Source organism: Brachyistius frenatus, unplaced genomic scaffold, assembly GCF_029030835.1.
Source record: "Brachyistius frenatus isolate BFR_SWC_R1_liver_20210118 unplaced genomic scaffold, ASM2903083v1 Contig_10, whole genome shotgun sequence".
In the NCBI taxonomy this organism is placed as follows: Eukaryota; Metazoa; Chordata; class Actinopteri; family Embiotocidae; genus Brachyistius; species Brachyistius frenatus.
Genome location: NW_027210609.1, coordinates 831,943 through 850,364, shown reverse-complemented (window position 1 = coordinate 850,364; position 18,422 = coordinate 831,943). Strand labels below are relative to the sequence as shown.

The 18,422-nt window shown below is 39.2% G+C and overlaps 2 protein-coding genes across 2 annotated transcripts; one reads left to right on the top strand and one right to left on the bottom strand.

Moving 5' to 3' along the window:
- The first annotated feature begins 2,426 nt into the window (after positions 1–2,426).
- cav4a (caveolin 4a) lies at positions 2,427–5,405 on the top strand. The gene is made up of 3 exons (XM_069690706.1): positions 2,427–2,744; positions 2,974–3,161; positions 4,224–5,405. The coding sequence occupies exons 1-3, from the start codon at positions 2,526–2,528 to the stop codon at positions 4,372–4,374; spliced, it is 558 nt and encodes a 185-aa protein (XP_069546807.1). The 5' UTR covers positions 2,427–2,525; the 3' UTR covers positions 4,375–5,405.
- Positions 5,406–6,960: 1,555 nt separating this feature from the next.
- Positions 6,961–12,380, bottom strand: LOC138616422 (isotocin receptor-like). Its single transcript, XM_069690705.1, has 3 exons — positions 12,317–12,380; positions 11,081–12,181; positions 6,961–7,299 (listed from the first exon to the last, which is right to left on the bottom strand). The coding sequence occupies exons 2-3, from the start codon at positions 12,003–12,005 to the stop codon at positions 7,037–7,039; spliced, it is 1,188 nt and encodes a 395-aa protein (XP_069546806.1). The 5' UTR covers positions 12,006–12,181; positions 12,317–12,380; the 3' UTR covers positions 6,961–7,036.
- Between the last annotated feature and the right edge of the window lie 6,042 nt (positions 12,381–18,422).

Sequence of the window (18,422 nt, the reverse complement as noted above, 5' to 3'; positions counted from 1 at the left end):
ATCCAAGTTTTCAGGCAGTTTCATACAGCGTACAAAATATGATACGAACTTTGCTAAAAAAATACATAAACTTTTTTGCATACAAATTGTAAAAGTATTTTCTACATGCCTTTTTTTTATTGACAGCACAGCACTGAAATTAAATCCCCCCCCCCCGAAAAAAAAAATTAAAGCTGAAAGGCCAGAACTTTTCTCAGAATTTCAGAGAAGCAACAATTTCAAAAGAATCTATAGTCCCCTTTCCCACAATTTATCTATTTATTATTATTTATTTATCTATATTTAGCAAACCTCCAAAATCACGAGAGGACTTGACTTCTCAGTGAGGAGATGCACCTCTTTCTTTTTTTCCCTCCTCCCCTCGCACCCTCTCTTCTTCACACTTAAACTCTCTGCTGACATCACCTGTGCCACTGAAAACAAACAAGCCCCATCTGGTGAGGTGTGCGGTCCATTAACATACCATCGTCTCCTGCACAGACACAGGAAATTCTCTGTCATCAATACACCATGTTCTCTCTCTATCTCCATCCAGCAGGCAGACATTGCCATTACCATGGAGACTGTCCAGTGGTCATCGCAGAGTGCAGCACTTATTCTCAACTCTAAGCAGATGTACAGTTTGTCACGTACTTGATAGGAGGCTGTTACGTATTATCTGCAGTGGCTGTTTGATCTTTTTCCATCAGAAAGCCTTTCCTTTCCGTTTGATTCTCTTAACACCAATAGGGCCAATAGGTCAAAACTATGGAATGCATTGTTTTTAAAATGAATGTAACATACAATCAGTTGCCTGAATTTTCGATTATGTTTGTTTTTTTGTTGCAGAGGCCCAATTTTAAATTTGTATTTATTATTGACTGCTCATGTTTACCTTCAGTTGTTGTTTTTGCTTAAATTTTTTTTTAAATATTGTAACTACATGGTAGTTATGTTTTTTTTAAATTTTTTTTATTTGCTGTCATTATATATGATGTGACTTAATCTGTCTGACATTGTGCAGCACTATGGTCAACGTATGTTGTGTTTAAAAGGGCTTTATAAATAAACGGACTGGATTTACATGATTCTAATCAGATTATTACATCGCCAGCTGCTGTGCTGGGTCATTACTTTATAAGGATGATGATAGCAGTGTTAGATGGCCTTGTGATGAAGGTCTAGCGGGTAGAATAGTCTGATATGATCTAATTTTTGGTTTGGTAGATGAGCTATTAATAGCAGTGAGGATGACTGGTCAATGAGTACAAAGGTTGACAGAGGAAAAAGGGGTTTTCTTAAAATCAGGATGGAAAATGTGCTTTATAGTAAAGTCACCGGAGAATGTTTTCCAATTGGGTCTGCAGGGAGATTTTGTGATACTTTGTGTATGTACACCAGTCCAAAGAACAGGTGATTAAAGTATTTTTGTCATACATGATGTACCATGGTCTTATTTTGTTGAGAAGAATTTACTATAATCTGATAGGATGTCAGATAAATAGCAGTACTGTACTGTATATGGAGTTTTTGTTATTAATCAGTGAGAATGTGTTATACAGCCGGTGAAGATCATCTGCAGACAGGACCCATTTTATTATGTACTTTGATTAATTGCGAAATCCACTCCTACTGTTCAATTTGGATGCACACTAACAGTTCTAAGGTCAGTGTTTAGGACTAGAATGAGGCACCTGCACTCGAGGTTACACAGTCAAAGAGAAGTAGTTACTGTCCATGAGAGGCCAGAGGGAGGCAGTATTGTCTTACAACTCCAGCAGCTTTCTGGTACACAGACACTTCTCATGAGTAAAGGAGAAATGTATGCAATCTTTGTTTCAGCAAGCAAAGTCAAGTCAGATTTTCTTTATATAGTGCTTTGGGTCCAGCTCTGAAATTTTTGAACAGCCTCAACCTCCAGATCAGGTTGTCCAAATTTTTTTTTAATTTCCAAATTTGACCCAACTTTAATCATTTTTAATGACTTTAGAATTTAGAATTACTGCTTATGTCTATCTTGTTTTGGCTTAATATTACTTATAATGTCTTTCATTTAGATTTAGTGCTTGTTCTTAATGGCTTAAATGTTTCAAGTCCGATTTGTATTAATTCTGTTTGATGCTGTACAGCACATTGGTGAACGTATTTAAATGTGCTATATAAATGACTGACTCAACACTAAATATTATAGTCAAAATTTGTACTCTCTCACTGCTCCCATGCTTGTAGCCTACTACTACTGAGTGCTGTATGTGTCTGTCTGATCACATTCCCAATAGGGTGTATCTGTGTATACAGAGCCATCTCCATGCTAACAGTATTTATATCCTCCCCTATCCTTCCTATCCTCCCACAGGACAGGAAAATGATCTTCACTTGAAAGACCATCTGCAAATACCATCCAGGGCACTGTAATGTTCCTAATATAACCTCAGTGCAGGGCCAGCTGGGAGGTACAGTTGCTGACCTGAGTCTGGGCTGAAGTGACAATCATCTGCTCTGCTGCTCTTTTTGGATTGCTTTCTTCACATGTTTGAACAGACACCATGATGAAAGGGGAAGATTCAGAGGAAGTGGAGATTGACTTGGGGGACTCCAGTGACACCGACGAGTTTGAAAATGGGGAGGAACCCGAGACGCTGTGGAGGGCCCCTCCTGCTCTGGAAGAGGAGGAAAACATTCATACGTCTACACTCGTGGAAATCAGTGATACCAAGCCTCTGATTAACATCAGAGACCCCCGAGGTATCAACGACTGCCTCAAGGTATTGCATTCGTATGCAGTGGCTCTAGTTAACTTTGTTTTGTGGACCAAACTGTGATTTAAAAAAAAAAAAATCACTACATCATTGGCATGCAGATCCAGAAAGCTGCTTGGCTGATTGCACTGCCCTCCATTGGAGATCATTTGTCAAAAGTGAATCAAGCCCACCAGTAACACTGAATGAGTTGCACTCATAGCTGCAGCATCATTTTGTCTCTCTTTGTCCCCAGGTGACGTTTGAGGACGTGATAGCTGAGCCAGTGTCGGTGCGCAGCGGGGACAGAGTATGGATCTGGAGCAACGCCCTTTTTGAGGTTTCCAGGGTTTGGATTTACAGAATAGTCACTGTCATTTTGGCCATTCCCGTGTCAATTATCTCTGGCCTCCTCTTTGCCATCCTCAGCTGCCTGCACATCTGGTAGGTTTAGATCTGCTACCTCGCTCATTGATTAAATAACTTTTCTCTCACTTACTGCTATTACTGTGTAACCACAAAGAGGTTTGGGTTTCATTTGGCTTTATTTTGAGATAATTTGCTTCCAAGAAAATGAACATGGGGGTGAATTTTTAAGTATGGCTTTTCAGTGTTGTGAGCACCACATGTAAAACTTCTGTTACTTCTAATCGTGCTCTGTTGGCTGCAAACATTGGAAGTGTAGCTGAAGCCATAAAGACAAACCCTGACACTAAATCTCCCAGAGGTCCCCATTGTCCTGGAAATGAAACAGGCTTCTTAGAAAAATATGTACTGGAATTTACAGTACTATGGAGGTGTCACTTGACTGATGATGCCTTATGTGGCTCTCGAAAGAGATTTCCAAAGTTGAAAAAAATAATGCTGTTGCTGTCATCAGGGCTTCATCTCTAAAAATTCAGACAGACAACCGTTTGGTGGTGCAAAATTTTAAAGACGTGGGAGTTTAACAACATAAAGGATTTAAGGAAAGATCCTTCACAGTTACATTTGGGGAATTCCGGTGCTTTTGGAGTTTACCCATGTCAGGAACTGACTTTGAAAATCGAATAATCTCTGAAATAAACACAATATACTCACTATGCGTGTGTTAATGGCTGCTCAAATATACTAACTTTTTTGTTATGGAGGGAACAGAAATGGAAAAATGCTAAGTTAAGGAATAGTTTGGACAATAATGTTGATTTAACCATTGTAATTAAATTAGGCTACTCTTTTGAATAAGGAAATATGTGGGAATGTGTCTGTTAAAATTAGTTTTTTTATGAGCTGCGGAAAAACATGAGCAATAGAAGAATAAGGACTCAGAAGGCTTACAAGCCAATGGTGAGGGAACATTAAATAGCTTGAGGTAATAAAAAACAAATCTTACAGTCTAACTTTAGGTATCTAAAAAAGAAAGGTTCATAGTATTATTTCAGAGGAATTAAAAAATAATAAAAGTATAAAAGTGTCAGAACATAGATGCTACTTTTGATTTAAACTTTGTCTTTCTTTCTATGACAGGATGGTGAGTCCATGTATCCGGTGTGCCCTTGTTGGCACTCACTGGCTGCAGAGCCTATGGAGCAACGTGCTGGGTGTCATTGTGCATCCTTTTCTTAAGAGTGCTGGAAAATGTTGTGGAGGCTTCAGCATTCACCTGGCCAAAGAATGAGACTCACACACGAGAAGCACATCCAGACTGGAATTGTTCATGACATAATGGCCCACTTCTTTTCAAGTGTCCCTCGCCTGAGCAGGCACTGCTATTTGATTCTTTAATATTTAATACAAAATATAAAATGCATTTTCAGCATAACAGCTTTGATCAAAGACCAACAACCTCTAATGATCATATCAGGCTGGTGACATTTTCAAACAATAAGTTGGTGCACCCGGGACTGGGCACAGTTACAAATAAGTGATACAATACTTAATTTCGTTCTTTCAAGAGATTTTTGTTCGGCATGCAGTACCTCTTCTCACTGTTATAGTGGCATTACCATTCAAGTGATTATAGTATCATTTTTTATAAAAAGGTAATATTGTGTTATGTTTGGGTTTGGTTTTATATTCTCTTAAATGTTTAGACTGCAGTTTAGGTTTTAAAGCTCCTATACAGGAGAATATGTATCAAAATACTATTACTTTGAATTATAAATTGTGTCTGTTAAAAAAGTTCACCTGGTTTGAAACTCTAAAATTACATCTACGTCTCCTCTCTCACTGAAAAATCCAGAATCTGTCAATGGTCAAATATCTTTCAATTTAAAAGTTAAATTACTTGCATGCCTTTTGCATGACTGAAAGTCAATTCTTATTTTGTGTGAGATGCTGGGTTTTAGTCTCCACATCAGTGAGAAACTTTTCTCTGAGATGAATTTAAAAAAAATGTTTTCCAGAAACTCTGATCAGGATTATGTAGCTGCAGGCAGGGTCAGTGGGTGGAGAGAGACTTTAGCAACAAAAATGTATAATTAAATTCATTTTTATATAGGATAATAATTTTATACCTAAGAATATAGCATACTGTAGCCTATATTTCTGAGAAATCAGTTATATTAAATGTGTTATCATAATGGAAGGAAAATAGCAATAAAAGACATGGTTTAAAATGTTTTAAAGATCCACTTTGAGATTCATTACTGTGAGCACGGGATGAATGACATGCTGACATAGATGCATGACCACACTTTTAGTGTTTCCACGAGTTTACCGAAAATTCCTGACTGTTTTGACATGTCTGGCAGATCGCCAGGTGTTCCCGCTCATAGTTCAATCGTGACAATATAACAACACCTATCATTTACTGTTCGACTACTCGCCTCTTTGCTGTTGCCGTGGCTTTCTGATTTAAACCGAGGCAGAATCCAGTCAGCTGTTAAACAGGATCTAAATATATATAGTCCAGCTAGAGGCTGTTTAGAAAATGATTATTATTATTATTATTTTGTATGTTATGTAATCTATTAGCCTTGTGGAAGGAGCTTTTCAGAGTTTAAAAAAAAAAAAAAAGGGCCTCCTCAGGATGGAGGAGTCAGAGTTTCTGGAAGTGGAGGTACCAGCTCCTTGGAAAATTGTTGTGCATTTTTTTGGACAGTCGAGGGAGCTTGTAAGTTTTAGCTTTCAGATGTTGTTTAATGTTTCACTTGAGAAAATTTTAAGCTTTAAACTAATCCTTAGTCCTATCCTATCATTTAAGGTCACCCAAATCCCAAAAGAAGACATACCACCCCATGAAACATATTGATTCCTATTTGCTGGTGCTCTGCTGCTGACACTTCTCAATCCCCTCCTCCACATTAAAGCTGCTCCCTGTGCATGCTGCCATACGCCACAATGTTTTATTTGACAACTTGCAAGGTTATATAAAGCTTAAAGAATTTTAAAACACATGTAATGGGCCAAGAATGCAAAAAAATCTGATCCTAACACTGAAATCCTCCATATGTTGAGTAGAAATGTAATCAGCATAGTGCCTCAAATCATACAGCGAAAGCAATAGAGCCGGACACTAATCATAGGCTAATAATCATCAACATGGCCAAAAAGTGAAACCATTATTCTGGTTTAAATCAAAACAAGTTATTTGATATCTTAGTGACATTAAAAATCAGCAGAAGAGAAGGCAGAATCAATAAAATAAGGATGCAGAGACTTGAACGAGGAAAAAGTCAAATGTTTTTACACAAAGTAAATTGGGCAAATAATCATTGCAGAAACTGAATTATTGTCCATTTGCGCTGAGTGTTTTTTGCAATCTGCCAGTCTTTTATTTCAAATGCAGTAAAGAAGCGAATTGTGAAAAAAAAAAAAAATCTTCATGCAATAATATAATTGTTGCTTTATGCACTCATTTTTACGGCCACTGTAACACAACTTTAACGATACAAGAGTGTAGGACAAGTGTGCAAATAAGTTTGTAAATGCTCAGTGTTGTTTAAAGATAAAGAGGATACATCTTTACATGCTAAAGCCTACAACATAAAAGACACGTATACTGTATGATTTATAGGACTCAGCAAAAGGAGCTAAAGAGAAGGTCGTGTTTTGGGAAAGTCAAGAGCACACATCTCTTGGCATTTAAACTAATACCAACTTGGGCTGAAGCTTCACTTTACACCACATTTTGGACACAATGGTATTTTGTTTTGCTTTCTGTTATCACAGCAGGCAGGTTATTGTTTGGACAGGAGGCTTACATTGTCTGTCTAGCTCAAATTAAAATATTTAAAAACAAACACGTTGCACCGTGCCGCTGTAGATAATTAAACGCCAGAAACGGGAACTCGCATGATTGCTGGATTACTCGACTACAGGAAGCTTTCAATTGCTTTTCAGTGGACTGGTCTACCTGTACTGGATGTGTATGTGAGGCTTCTCTGACTGCTGGTGTTCTTATTGATGCAAGCGGAGGAGCTGCTCTTGTGCCTGCACTGCTGCTCACAGCTGCAGGAGGAGTCGGTCAGGTACTGTCTACCGCAGCAGAAGAAGCACTGAATCAGGTCATGGAACAGGTGACCCGCAAAGAACATGTAGATCCAGGGGTTACAGCAGCTGTTGAGACTGGCCAGCAACATGGCGATGATGAAGGCCATGTCTTGGGGGAAAGACAGAGAAGAACAAATCAGTGGCTGGTTTTCAGGAAAGCATCTTTAAGAATATGGTTAGTACTTTCTACATTTTTCTTACTGTCGACCAATCCCATTAAAAGCCACAACCAACAGTTATCAATCATGTTTGTAGCCAAAGCTGGATATACAGTATCTTGTGCCATAGTCCTCCAAGAGATATTAAAAACACATGAGTAATCCACACCATTATTCTGGCTGACATGTTTCTTCAGAGGAGCATGAGCACAGTAATTCATGTTGCTCCTCACTCCTACGGACACTATATTTTATTCACGACTGCACCAACTCGAAGAAAAAAAAAATCCCCCACAACAAATACAAGTTCTTCCTGTTAAAGTAGTGTTTGCTAAAAATGAAAACTAATCTGTAAGTTTTTTTTTTTTTTCTAAATATTTACATATTAGAGTCCAAAGGGCTTGGGAATTCCAACCACACACTTAAATGTTGTGGGTTTTCATCTTTTCACTAGGTTTGTTGACGACGATAAAAAATATAGATGGGATAGGCTCCAGGGCCCTGCAACCAAGAATAGAGAATGCAGTTTAGAAAAGGAACGGATGGGTGGATCTCTAAAAAGCCTCAATATTAGCAAGCTTTTCTCCATCCTAGTAACATGAGGCTCAAATCCAAATCTTTCAAGCTGCACATGGCTCTGTAAGGATGCTGATGTCAGGCTGTTCTTGGGTCCAACACTTTATTATTTTTTTTAAATAGCTCTACAAATATTGCAAAGATTGATGTGAAATTTGATAAGGCATCCATGGTCCACAGAAGCTGTACTGTAATAATGTTAATCCCCTCATTTGTCATCCATCAGGTCACAGTTGCAGTTGTTTAGTAGGCCAACTTTGTTTTATGGTCAAATATCTGCAAAACTATAATAAAATTCCCCATCAGCATTGGCTGCACTGTGTTTAGCAGTAATTTGCAAATGTTAGCATACTAAATTGCTAATCTATTAACATCAATCATTGGAGCCCCAGAGCACATTGAGGAAGCACATCATTTGAACAGTGGAAAAAGGGAAGGCTTCCAAGTGGGTTTTTTTTTTCAATCCTTAACGGGGTGAGAAAGATTTAGTCCTCATTGCCTTAGCTCCTCATGAGTTGAGCTGTTCTCCTCCTGGTGCTCTGACTCCCTACAGCACTTGGCGTTAATGTGAGAGGTGTGCTTCATGCAGTGTCAACTGAAGGACCTATCAACATCATGAGAAGTGTTTAACAGATAAGTCAAACAGCCTGCTCAGTCTCGCAAGATTATTTGGTGCGGGAATTCTTGGCCAATGGGAAAACAGTTCTTTTAAAGTGAAATACCACAAAATGACAGAATTTAGACATTTTCCCTTTTATTCTGGTACAACTCATTTTGACCTACAGTTCATTCACAACTTTCTTCTGCTGCCAGGAATGAAAGAAAATCATTCATCTTGGCTCCTTTTCTGTCATATCATTTTGGGAATGAAGATGGAAAAATGGAAAGGAGGCAATGTTGACATCAAAAGGAGAGCAGTGTTGATACTGCTGTCACTTATTTAAAGAGCACACGCTACATCAAATATAATTTGGAGGATTAAAAGTTAAACAAACATTGCAAGAGTGCACAAAGTCGAATTCTCACTCAGTAAATCTTTCAGGTTTTACGATGTGATATGACTTAAATTTAAGCCCTGGAATGGAGAGTTCATGGTTTTCACTCTTTTATTCAAAGCTCTGAGCAACAGGAAACTCACAGAGTCTTAACATGAGTAGCATTGTTTCAAAGAGGCTTCAGAGAGTCCGAAAATATGGACAGAGTCAGTAAAATGTGAGTTATCTTTAATTTCACACCTAAATTTGGACAGTGTTTTTTCTTTGAGAAGTCTTATTTTATATTTCAGGGGAGTTAATGTGAATTTTATCCACAATGACTGATTTATATTCAATCTACCAGTCCACCTTTCATGAAACTGCTCCAAATCCAAGAAACATTGAACTATTTCAAACAGATGACATGTCACAGCAGTATATTTTTATTATGCCCTCCACAAACCTTAAATGAAAAGATTTTAAATAAAGAGAAGTGATTGCATCTTTATTTCCCACCAATCTCCTTTATTGTTTGTTCTTATAAATTATATAATTTATGTCACATGTGCGAGGCTGTGAAATTCAGTCATATCGCAGTGGTTTTATGGCACATTGAACAGGAAATGCTGTAGCTGCCTGTAGCTTATAATTTATTGATTTTATTTTAATCAGACAACTTTAAAGTTATTTAATGTTTGACAATATTCTCATACTTCCTAAGCTTAAAAAGAAACCTCCCCCCAAAAAAAACATTGCCTGAAAAAATGAAAACAAGGCTATTTTCTTTGCCTCATGAAAAGCTGAAATCTTGGATACTGTTTTCATTGGACAGCTAAATGTCTCAGTTTACTGTTATGAACGCAAATATACATACCCTTTTCCTCATTAATAAAGATATGATAACCATGGCTTATCATTTCCTTGACAATTACATACTTAAATGTCACAAATAATATTTATACTGTTAAATTATAGCTTAGTGGTTGAACTCAACCATCAATTTAAACAATGCAGGGCCCCTATTACAACATACGCTTTTGGATTTGTTGTTACTGCATGTATTCTTGGCCTAAATGTGTTTATTTCCCTAATTTTGTAAAAATTGGAAGATAACTAAAACAGGAGGATGTCTGGCCTATTTAAGATTGGTCTAAATGTCTGAAAAGACTGAATGAACACTTGTGCAAGTTTTCCAGATAATACATATTATAAAGAAATATCTGCTGTGATGCTCTTGTCTCCCTTAATGACAAAGAGATATGAGGGGTAAATCTGCACAAACTATTCAGTTAAAGGGTTATTATGTACACTACCACTGGGAATAGAGAGAGAAACTCTTTGATGTATTGGTACATTTGCTCTCTTAGTGGCTCTGAAGACTTTCTCTGAGCTCATAACCATTGTAAATGACACTCCCATTCATCTGTGTTTACGCAGGGGAGGTCTGAATTTAAGCGCCATTGTATTGCCTTGGATAAAAAGTGGATTGCTTATGCATTCCAAGAGATACATTGTGAAGTGGAAGAATGAGCTTTGTATGTGTGTCACATTTAGTACCAAGATATCCATCAATCCATCCATTATCTATACCCGCTTTATCCTTAACAGGGTCACAGAGGGGCTGGAGCCTATCCCAGCTCACTTTGGGCGAAGGCAGGTTACAACCTGGACAGGTCGCCAGTCTATCACAGGGCCAACACTTATAGACAGACGGAAACAAAGACCATTCACGCTCTCATTCACACCTAGGGGCAATTTGTAGAACCACCAACTAACCTCAGACGCATGTCTTTGGATGGTGGGAGGAAGCCGGAGTACCGGGAGAGAACCCACGCAGGCACAGGGAGAACATGCAAACTCTGCACAGAAAGGCCCAGGCCCGGATTCCAACCCAGAACCTTTTTGCTGTGAGGCGACTATGCTAACCACTGCCCATGCTAAGATATTTTTGAGCTATAACAGCTTTTTTTTTTTTTTTTTTACATCAATAGGCAATACATTTATCATCAGAGATCTTGAACAAAGACAATTTTCTTCTTGTGTTACTAAACGCTTTGCACACAACAGCAGGTGGATAATATCTTCCTAAACCAACAAATATTGCCATCAATCAAATAAATGTGTTAAACATTAGTGCATTGTGTACATTTGGTAACAAGAAATCCACTGGGTGTGCCTTTACCTTCTCTTGGTGCCTCTGGATCCCATGCAGACCACATCTGGACGAAGAAAAAGGGAGTCCAGCACACAATGTAAGCAATGACCACCACAAATGTCATTTTCACTGTGCGTATCTTGGCTTTGGAAATTAACCTCACGCTGCTCACACGACAGAGTGGATGAGCACCCTTGGATGGCCTTGGGGTCAGAGCCATGAAGTGCTCCCTTCTGGTTTTTAAATTGAAATTCTGCCATATTTTAAAACATATCAAGCCATAGCAGATGCTTAAAATTGCCACTGGAAAAATGTAAATGCTGAGACTCATCCATGTGATGTATGCTTTGGCACCCCATGGCTGGACGAAGTCACCCCAGCAGTCATACACACCGCTCCCGACTTCCTTTAGAGAAAATATGTAAGCTTGAGGGGTGCTGAATATCAGGCTGAGCATCCAAGAGGCGATCACGGAGAAGCGATCTTTTCTTTTGTGCACGGAGCGAAGTGGTTGGCAGATTGCTAAGCACCTGTCAATGGACATCAGGACGAGCATGTAGGTAGACGCAAACATACCTACGACCTGTAGGTATTTGACCAACCTGCACAGCAAATCCGGTCCATAGAAACGAAAAGTGATATCCCAAATAAGTTGCGGCAAGACCTGAAAAATTGCAACGACAAGGTCTGCGATGCTCAGGTGCTTCATGAAGTAATACATCCGAGACTGGCTGTGCTTGGTTGTGTGAATAGCCCACAGAACGCACAGGTTGCCGGTCAGAGCGAGCAACAGCACCAGGACCAGGACAGTAACTTCCACTTTGGCCACCTCTTCATTTCGTTTCAGTGGGTTCACTGTGGTGTTTCCCAAATGGCTTTCATTTCCACGGCTTGAGTTGCTACATGAAACATTCACAAACCAACTGTCCCGCTCGCGTAAAAGGTCCTCCATCGTGCGTAAAAGCACCACTTTGTAGCAGCCAGCAGTCACATCACTAACCTGGATTCAAGACTGCTATCTGCTGGGGTAGTTTCCCTGCACAATTTACTGCCAGCTCTTCATTAAAGTTTGTGTTGTGTTTTCCTTCTGGGCAAATGATAACGTAATCAAAATCTCGCTCCTGTCGTCTGCAGAGACAAAATGTAAGTTTTATTTAAAACTGTGATTCAATGTACATTCACCTTTGAACTATTAAAACCTCTTCAAAAAAAATTCGGTGACAAAATAACCGTATCAATTGATTTTGTTCAAAAGAAACTTACCTTAAAACGATCCTTTTTACAATTATTTTTGGGATGTCGGTAAGGCAGTCCTCCACACGCAGCGTGCAGTTCGATGTCTGCTCCACCGAAGCTCCGTGTCCTAACAAAGTCAGTAACCCCCACCCCTTATTTTATTTTCCTCTGAGGGAAATTGCCTGGATTTGAGTATGAACAGACTGCACATTATCATTCTTTCTGTCACTCTCTTCCCCCCCGCCCTTTATGATAAATCAAACGTGCCTCATCTCATTTTATCTGTTATCTAATGTTATCGTGTTTTGAATCTATATTATTTGAAGTGATCCCGTTTCAGAAGAGAGAAAATTCTACTCTAACTATAATTTCCTGGGCCCATAGGCCTACGAAATTTACAAAATGTCCATCTGAAAGAAGTAGTTCATATTCAAATCCATACTGAAGAAGAAGATAAAATTACAATAAGATTATTCATTCGAAATTATCTTTACTTGCATGCAACAGTCTAAATCGAGGTTGAAGACAAATATTTATTATTGTCAGTCACACATCACATGTACAATTCGGTCCTTTCAGTTAATTTGACACAACTGGACACTTGCAGGTGTTAGGATATTGTCTACCATTCATTCATCTGAAGTCCTTTTCGGACGAGTAATCTGACCAGACATGTCGGCAGGTAAATGGGTCTCTCTTTTTTACCGACAGCAGTGATGTGAATTCATCACATGCCAAATAAAATTAAGTAGTGCAGAGACAGTTAAATAGACCGATAAAGGTGTTGGTAAATTCAAAATATCTTATTTCACTGTTTTTTTCCATAATGTTTTATCATATGCTGTAAATCTATTAAACAACAAAACAATAATTCCACCGTTTTTACTTCTAATTTCTCTGCTTTAACAGCTGTAAAGAAGATGTTGGAATCATCACATCATTTGTGGGTTAGATGATATCACTGTGTACAGTAACCTTTTATAATCCATATGCACAATCCTGAAAGAGAGTAATAGTTTGTATTTTCAACCTGTTTCTTAGATTAAACCCTGTACTGTGTGATCAACAATCACAAAATCACAACAACAACAAAATTCTAAATTAATAAATCAGGTTTGGTCATAAAAGTGATCACTGAAGAATGTTTGTAGGAAAATATAGGGAATCATTCTTTTCAGCTAAAATGAAAAACAACAGTTAAGTGTTGGGATTTAGACATAGCCTAATTTTCTTTACTTGATCTGAAAATCTCTTTGAAAGGAAGCAGAATGAAAGGCTTAGCCACAGACAGCTAATTTTCAGTGAAAGTAGAGGTAGAATTTTTGACATTTTGGTGCCTATTCTATAGAATATTGACACCTGGCATTTTTTTTTACCTGAATCAATGTAAAGGGTGGGAACTGCTAAATGATATGAGTTGAGGAGGTTGCATTTGAATGTGTCAACCAAGGTGCTGTTGTTGTTTTTTTAGACATGTGCTAAAGCCTATAAAAACTTCTAAAACTTTCAAAATGTCTCCTAAATAGTTGTGACTAACTGAAAACAGTAAAAAAAAGTTTGTAAGCTAACATCCAACCTAAAGTTTACACTTTAAGACTCTAACCTAAATTAAACTGTAAACAGACTGTACAGGTGTGGTTTGATCAGATTTGATTGGCAGTGACCTGGAGATGTATATAAACAACCCCACAACTATGTATCACATTTGGATTAAAATGGTGCTGCTTCTTGGTGCAAAGTACATTAACGTTTTCCTTACTGAGGTCAGATAAAAGACAAAAAGCAAATGATTCATCAGTCATATTTAAACAAAATAAACCCAAACTGTTCTATAAAATGAATCTACGTTAATTTGGGACCCCTGACGAAAGAAGCTGTGTATGAAAATGGGTTTTCAGAACTATAGATTATTGGTATCACACATCTTCACAATGCACAAAGCAACAATGTACATGAAACATGAAATAACGAAAGAAGAAATAATTATTTTTCAAATCCTCTAGGAAGCTTGTGTGTGCTTCTATTAAACCATAATGTCATCATGGGCCCCAAGGAGCCACTTAGTTTGTTTGTTTATGCCTCAGGCTTCCTCGGAGTGTACCGATCAAAATGATCAGTACACAAACGTTTTTATTAATTATCTAAAACCATTGGAAGACATCATGATGGCCATTTAATGCATTTTAACTCTCTCTTGAACTCTCACCTCATCTTTACCTTGTAAGCGTATAAGAGAATCCAGTGGCTGCGAAACTTGCGGCAAAAACAGGAGGCCATTTCTTTTTAAATTGTCCCTCTGAGCTATACTGTAGAATTATGGCAGTGCAACATGGTGGGTTGCGAGGAGGAGGATATGCAGGGCCTATTTTAACAAAAACACAATGATTCTTATAGTTTCTTCTTATAGTATATGAAAACAATATAATCAATATTATATTATATTTCTGCAAATAGATCCCCCTAAATGCTACACACCGAACCTTTATTACTCCCTTGCACTATTCAGTACTGCATTCAACCTCTCTCGTGTTGTATTGAGCCCTCTCAGTATATTAAGCATTAGCAGTTGACCAATCCCAGGAGCATTGGCACTCTGTACCATTGAGTACATGTTTTAAAAGTAACAGCTAACTTTTAAGATGTTTAAACAACATTGTATGGTCAAACCCTAACACGTTTGACATGTTATGTAAACTATTCACAAAGAGTTTTTGAAAGCATAACAATCATCTGGTGACATATGGAGTTTTACTGCATGAAAAAATAATAAATAATAACATAGGTTGCAATTTGGACATTGTATTAAGAGGAATTGAAAAATCCACAGATATTTGGAAAATCTAATTCCTTCTGTTGTGGCACCTCATTAGGATTTTGTATTAATTTAGAAGCATTGTCTAGTCAGTAATTATTTGTGGATGAGAATTAAAATTTTTTATATGAAGCTTAAACATTGTCAAAGACATGAATACTAAAAAGGAAGATACAAATTATCTCTACTGGGCAATCGATGTTATTTAAGGTTTTGATGAACTCTTAAATATTTATAAATCACAATTCTAACTGCACTAAAAATGATTATTTTTACATAATGTCAGTGTGACATATAGGCTATTTTAAAATCCAAACCAAACTGCCAGTGGATTAGTCATGGTCAAGTTCACTTTGACTTTTTCCAAAATATCGGCCAGAACGATGCCATTGAGCTCAGAACATCTTTCCCATCTGACCACAAGTCTACAGTGTTAAACAAGAACAGAACTATGATGACAGGTCAGTCAAGGCCATAGCGATCCCATGACGAGGACTTCCGCACCCAAATCACTAGGGATTTTGAGATTTCCTTTAGCAAATTTCTAGTTTATCCATAACAGACTGTTCGCTTGCAAAGCTAATGCTATCATTTCTATGTTTGCAGCAAACGATACACATTGTTACATACCAGCAGATAGAATTAAAACTTGAATGCAACAATCCTAGTGCTTTGTAAGGACCATGGTCAGAGAGCAGAAAACGGTCAATTAATAAATATATTGAAATATGATCAGAAAACACGGCTTTTGTTGACTCCGAATCCAGGAAAAGGAAAAGTTACTGTAAATCAATGCTGACGATTTTTTAATCAGCAAAGTAAAGCTGCAAAGCCAACAGAAAATGATATAAGCCTGTCTTCAGTGAATTTTAACGATGGAAAGTAACATGAACTCATACCATCATAGTACAATTTTCTACCCCTCTATCACTTTAGTGCCTACATGGAGGCATAAGGCAGGGAGAGCAGCAGCAGAGCCCCCCAAAAACGATCCCACAGGCAAACCTCCCTGCCGTTCCACGTGTGGCCGTGGAAAGCCTAAGATGAGGAGAGCACATGAGAAGCGCTCACCTCCTCGTCCTTCCATGTGCCTGGATGGAATCTAAGGCAGAGAGAGCAGCAGTAAGGAGCGGGAGCAAGACCCGCAAATACCTGCACATTTCCCTGGCCTCCCCCGTACTTACATGGGAGAACCTATAGGAGGGGGTAGCAAGCAGCTAAAGAAGGAGGCCAATGAACTATAATGACATGCAGGAGCTAATTAAAACTATACGGCTACAAGAAGAGGATGGCAACTATGGAGTTAACAAGGGGAGCTCAGCAGTTGACAAAACACAAGTTAAGCCTGCAGATCACAGGGCAAGGTTTTGAGCATCAAGGATCGCTTGAGCCTCGGGTCGTAGGTAGCGTTCATTGGCAGATGACAGTCAACTCATAGCCCTGAGCGTTGATACAGGAGCCTTAGATGCTGCAGTTGTTGTAGCTCCTATGCGGAAATAATGTGCAGCGTAGCGCTGTGGCTGGAGCCCACAGGATTGGCAGAGGTAGCGAAGGCGAGATGCTAACCGGTGGCGGGGCAAGCGTTTCCCCTCCTCTGTGGCAAAAGAGGCTCCTGGCTGCTGGCATGACAATGACTTGTCAGGTAGCGTGACATATAGGGAAAAGGGTGAATTAATCTCACAACGCAGATGGAACTGAATACCTGTGATAAGACCTTAAATGGAAAATGGCTGCCTCATGTTGCAGAAAACGAGATTTGTTTCCTTGACAAGTGCTTAGCCCACAGAAGACAAGCAATAACGATTGGGTGCAATTCCATGAGAGCAGAAGAAGCAGCATTAGCAGCCAAGCCAAGAACGACTTTCTTTTGGCCATGCAGCAGCAAACCAATCATTATTGAACCCCCCCAAAAATCGACAGAAGGCACTGCAACTTTGAATAGGGTGATCGCTATGGAAGAGTTTATGGCTTTCATAATAAAGAAAGAAATGTCATCCATTCATTGCTAAAGCAGAGACCAGACCTGGATTCTGATCTGCAGCCTTCATCCGAGCTCACCATGTCACGCAGTAGCTCTACAGATTTGGTGAGAATGAGGAGCCTCGGTATGAAAGAGCAGGAATAACACGCATAGCAGAATTTAAGTGCTCAAGCAAAGACAGCAGTTCTCTTGCAATTACTACTGCCTCCAACACTGAGTTGAGCTTATCTGAATACAGTATTTTTTTCTTAATCAACACCAACCAGATGCTATTGCAAAATATGTAAAAGTATCGCTTTGAAGACGTCTAAATGTCTACTTTGGCTAGCCATGCCCCGCTGCCTGCTTTAATAACTTAAAGGCATATTGACAGAGCTTAATACAGAGAGAATGGTACAGAGAAACGACACTGTTGATACTTTGCTCAATCAATCATTTATTAGGTGCTTGCCAGAATATGGTAGTTGGCCAATAGCCACAGATATGGGCAGACTGGGTTAGAGGAGGAGCTGCAGATTGAGCAGGAGAGAGCTGATGCCCTATGAAATGCCTGCTGATGAGAGCCAGGTCAACCACTGACCAATCCACTCTCCAGTTAAACCTTGAATGCAGCCGTTGTACATTGCATCCTGTGAAAAAGACTTGTGATACTCAGAATAGAGTCCCCCCCATAAGTCATGGCCAGATCGGAAAAGATGGCTAAATCAGTCCAACTCGGCTCTACGAGATGGGTACACTTCACATACGAAGTCAAGGAACACGCAAAAGCCCATGAAATTTGGCAAGTGATAAGGTTTTGGAAATCCTGGGATCACTATCTTCTAGCGTCACTGACACATTTCTACAATCCACAATATGTTTGACAGTTAGCGGTGAGCACAGCAAGATTTGACCAGGTTGATATTACCTGCAAGGATTTGGCTACTTAGGCCGGCAGATATAGCTGCAGCAGGGGGAAGAATCAAACTGTAGTGGAAGCAGGAACTACACTTTCCAGCGTTCCCCGTGGGATCGTGACGCCATCGACGTTGGCTGGAGTGATGTCATTGACCAGCGACGTGGACGAGGCATGGGCAGAGCAGGAAGACCTGCCTTTGCATGGAAAGTGATGATGTTAGTGGTACCAAACTAAACTCCAGGGTTTATATTCTGGAGTTTATGCTGGCAAGCAATGACTGGATGCTGGAAAGGCCTGACAACATAGTTTTAACCTACAGGTCAGCGGAGTTGCAAACGAGGGCAGCAGCTCTTTCACTGGCGGGGCAGTGGCCGGAGGAGTGCGTTTGCTTCTTGGTAGTTTTCCCGGGGACAGATGAGTTGGGGAGACCCGCCGGTGAGGG

Bases quoted from the DNA above. Each gene is read 5' to 3' on its own strand.
- cav4a (XM_069690706.1), top strand. From the start codon at position 2,526: ATGATGAAAGGGGAAGATTCAGAGGAAGTGGAGATTGACTTGGGGGAC. The intron at 2,745-2,973 runs GTATTGCATTCG...CTTTGTCCCCAG, and splicing joins GTATCAACGACTGCCTCAAG to GTGACGTTTGAGGACGTGAT. The intron at 3,162-4,223 runs GTAGGTTTAGAT...TTTCTATGACAG, and splicing joins CTCAGCTGCCTGCACATCTG to GATGGTGAGTCCATGTATCC.
- LOC138616422 (XM_069690705.1), bottom strand. From the start codon at position 12,005: ATGGAGGACCTTTTACGCGAGCGGGACAGTTGGTTTGTGAATGTTTCA. The intron at 7,300-11,080 runs GTAAAGGCACAC...CTTTCCCCCAAG, and splicing joins TCCAGAGGCACCAAGAGAAG to ACATGGCCTTCATCATCGCC.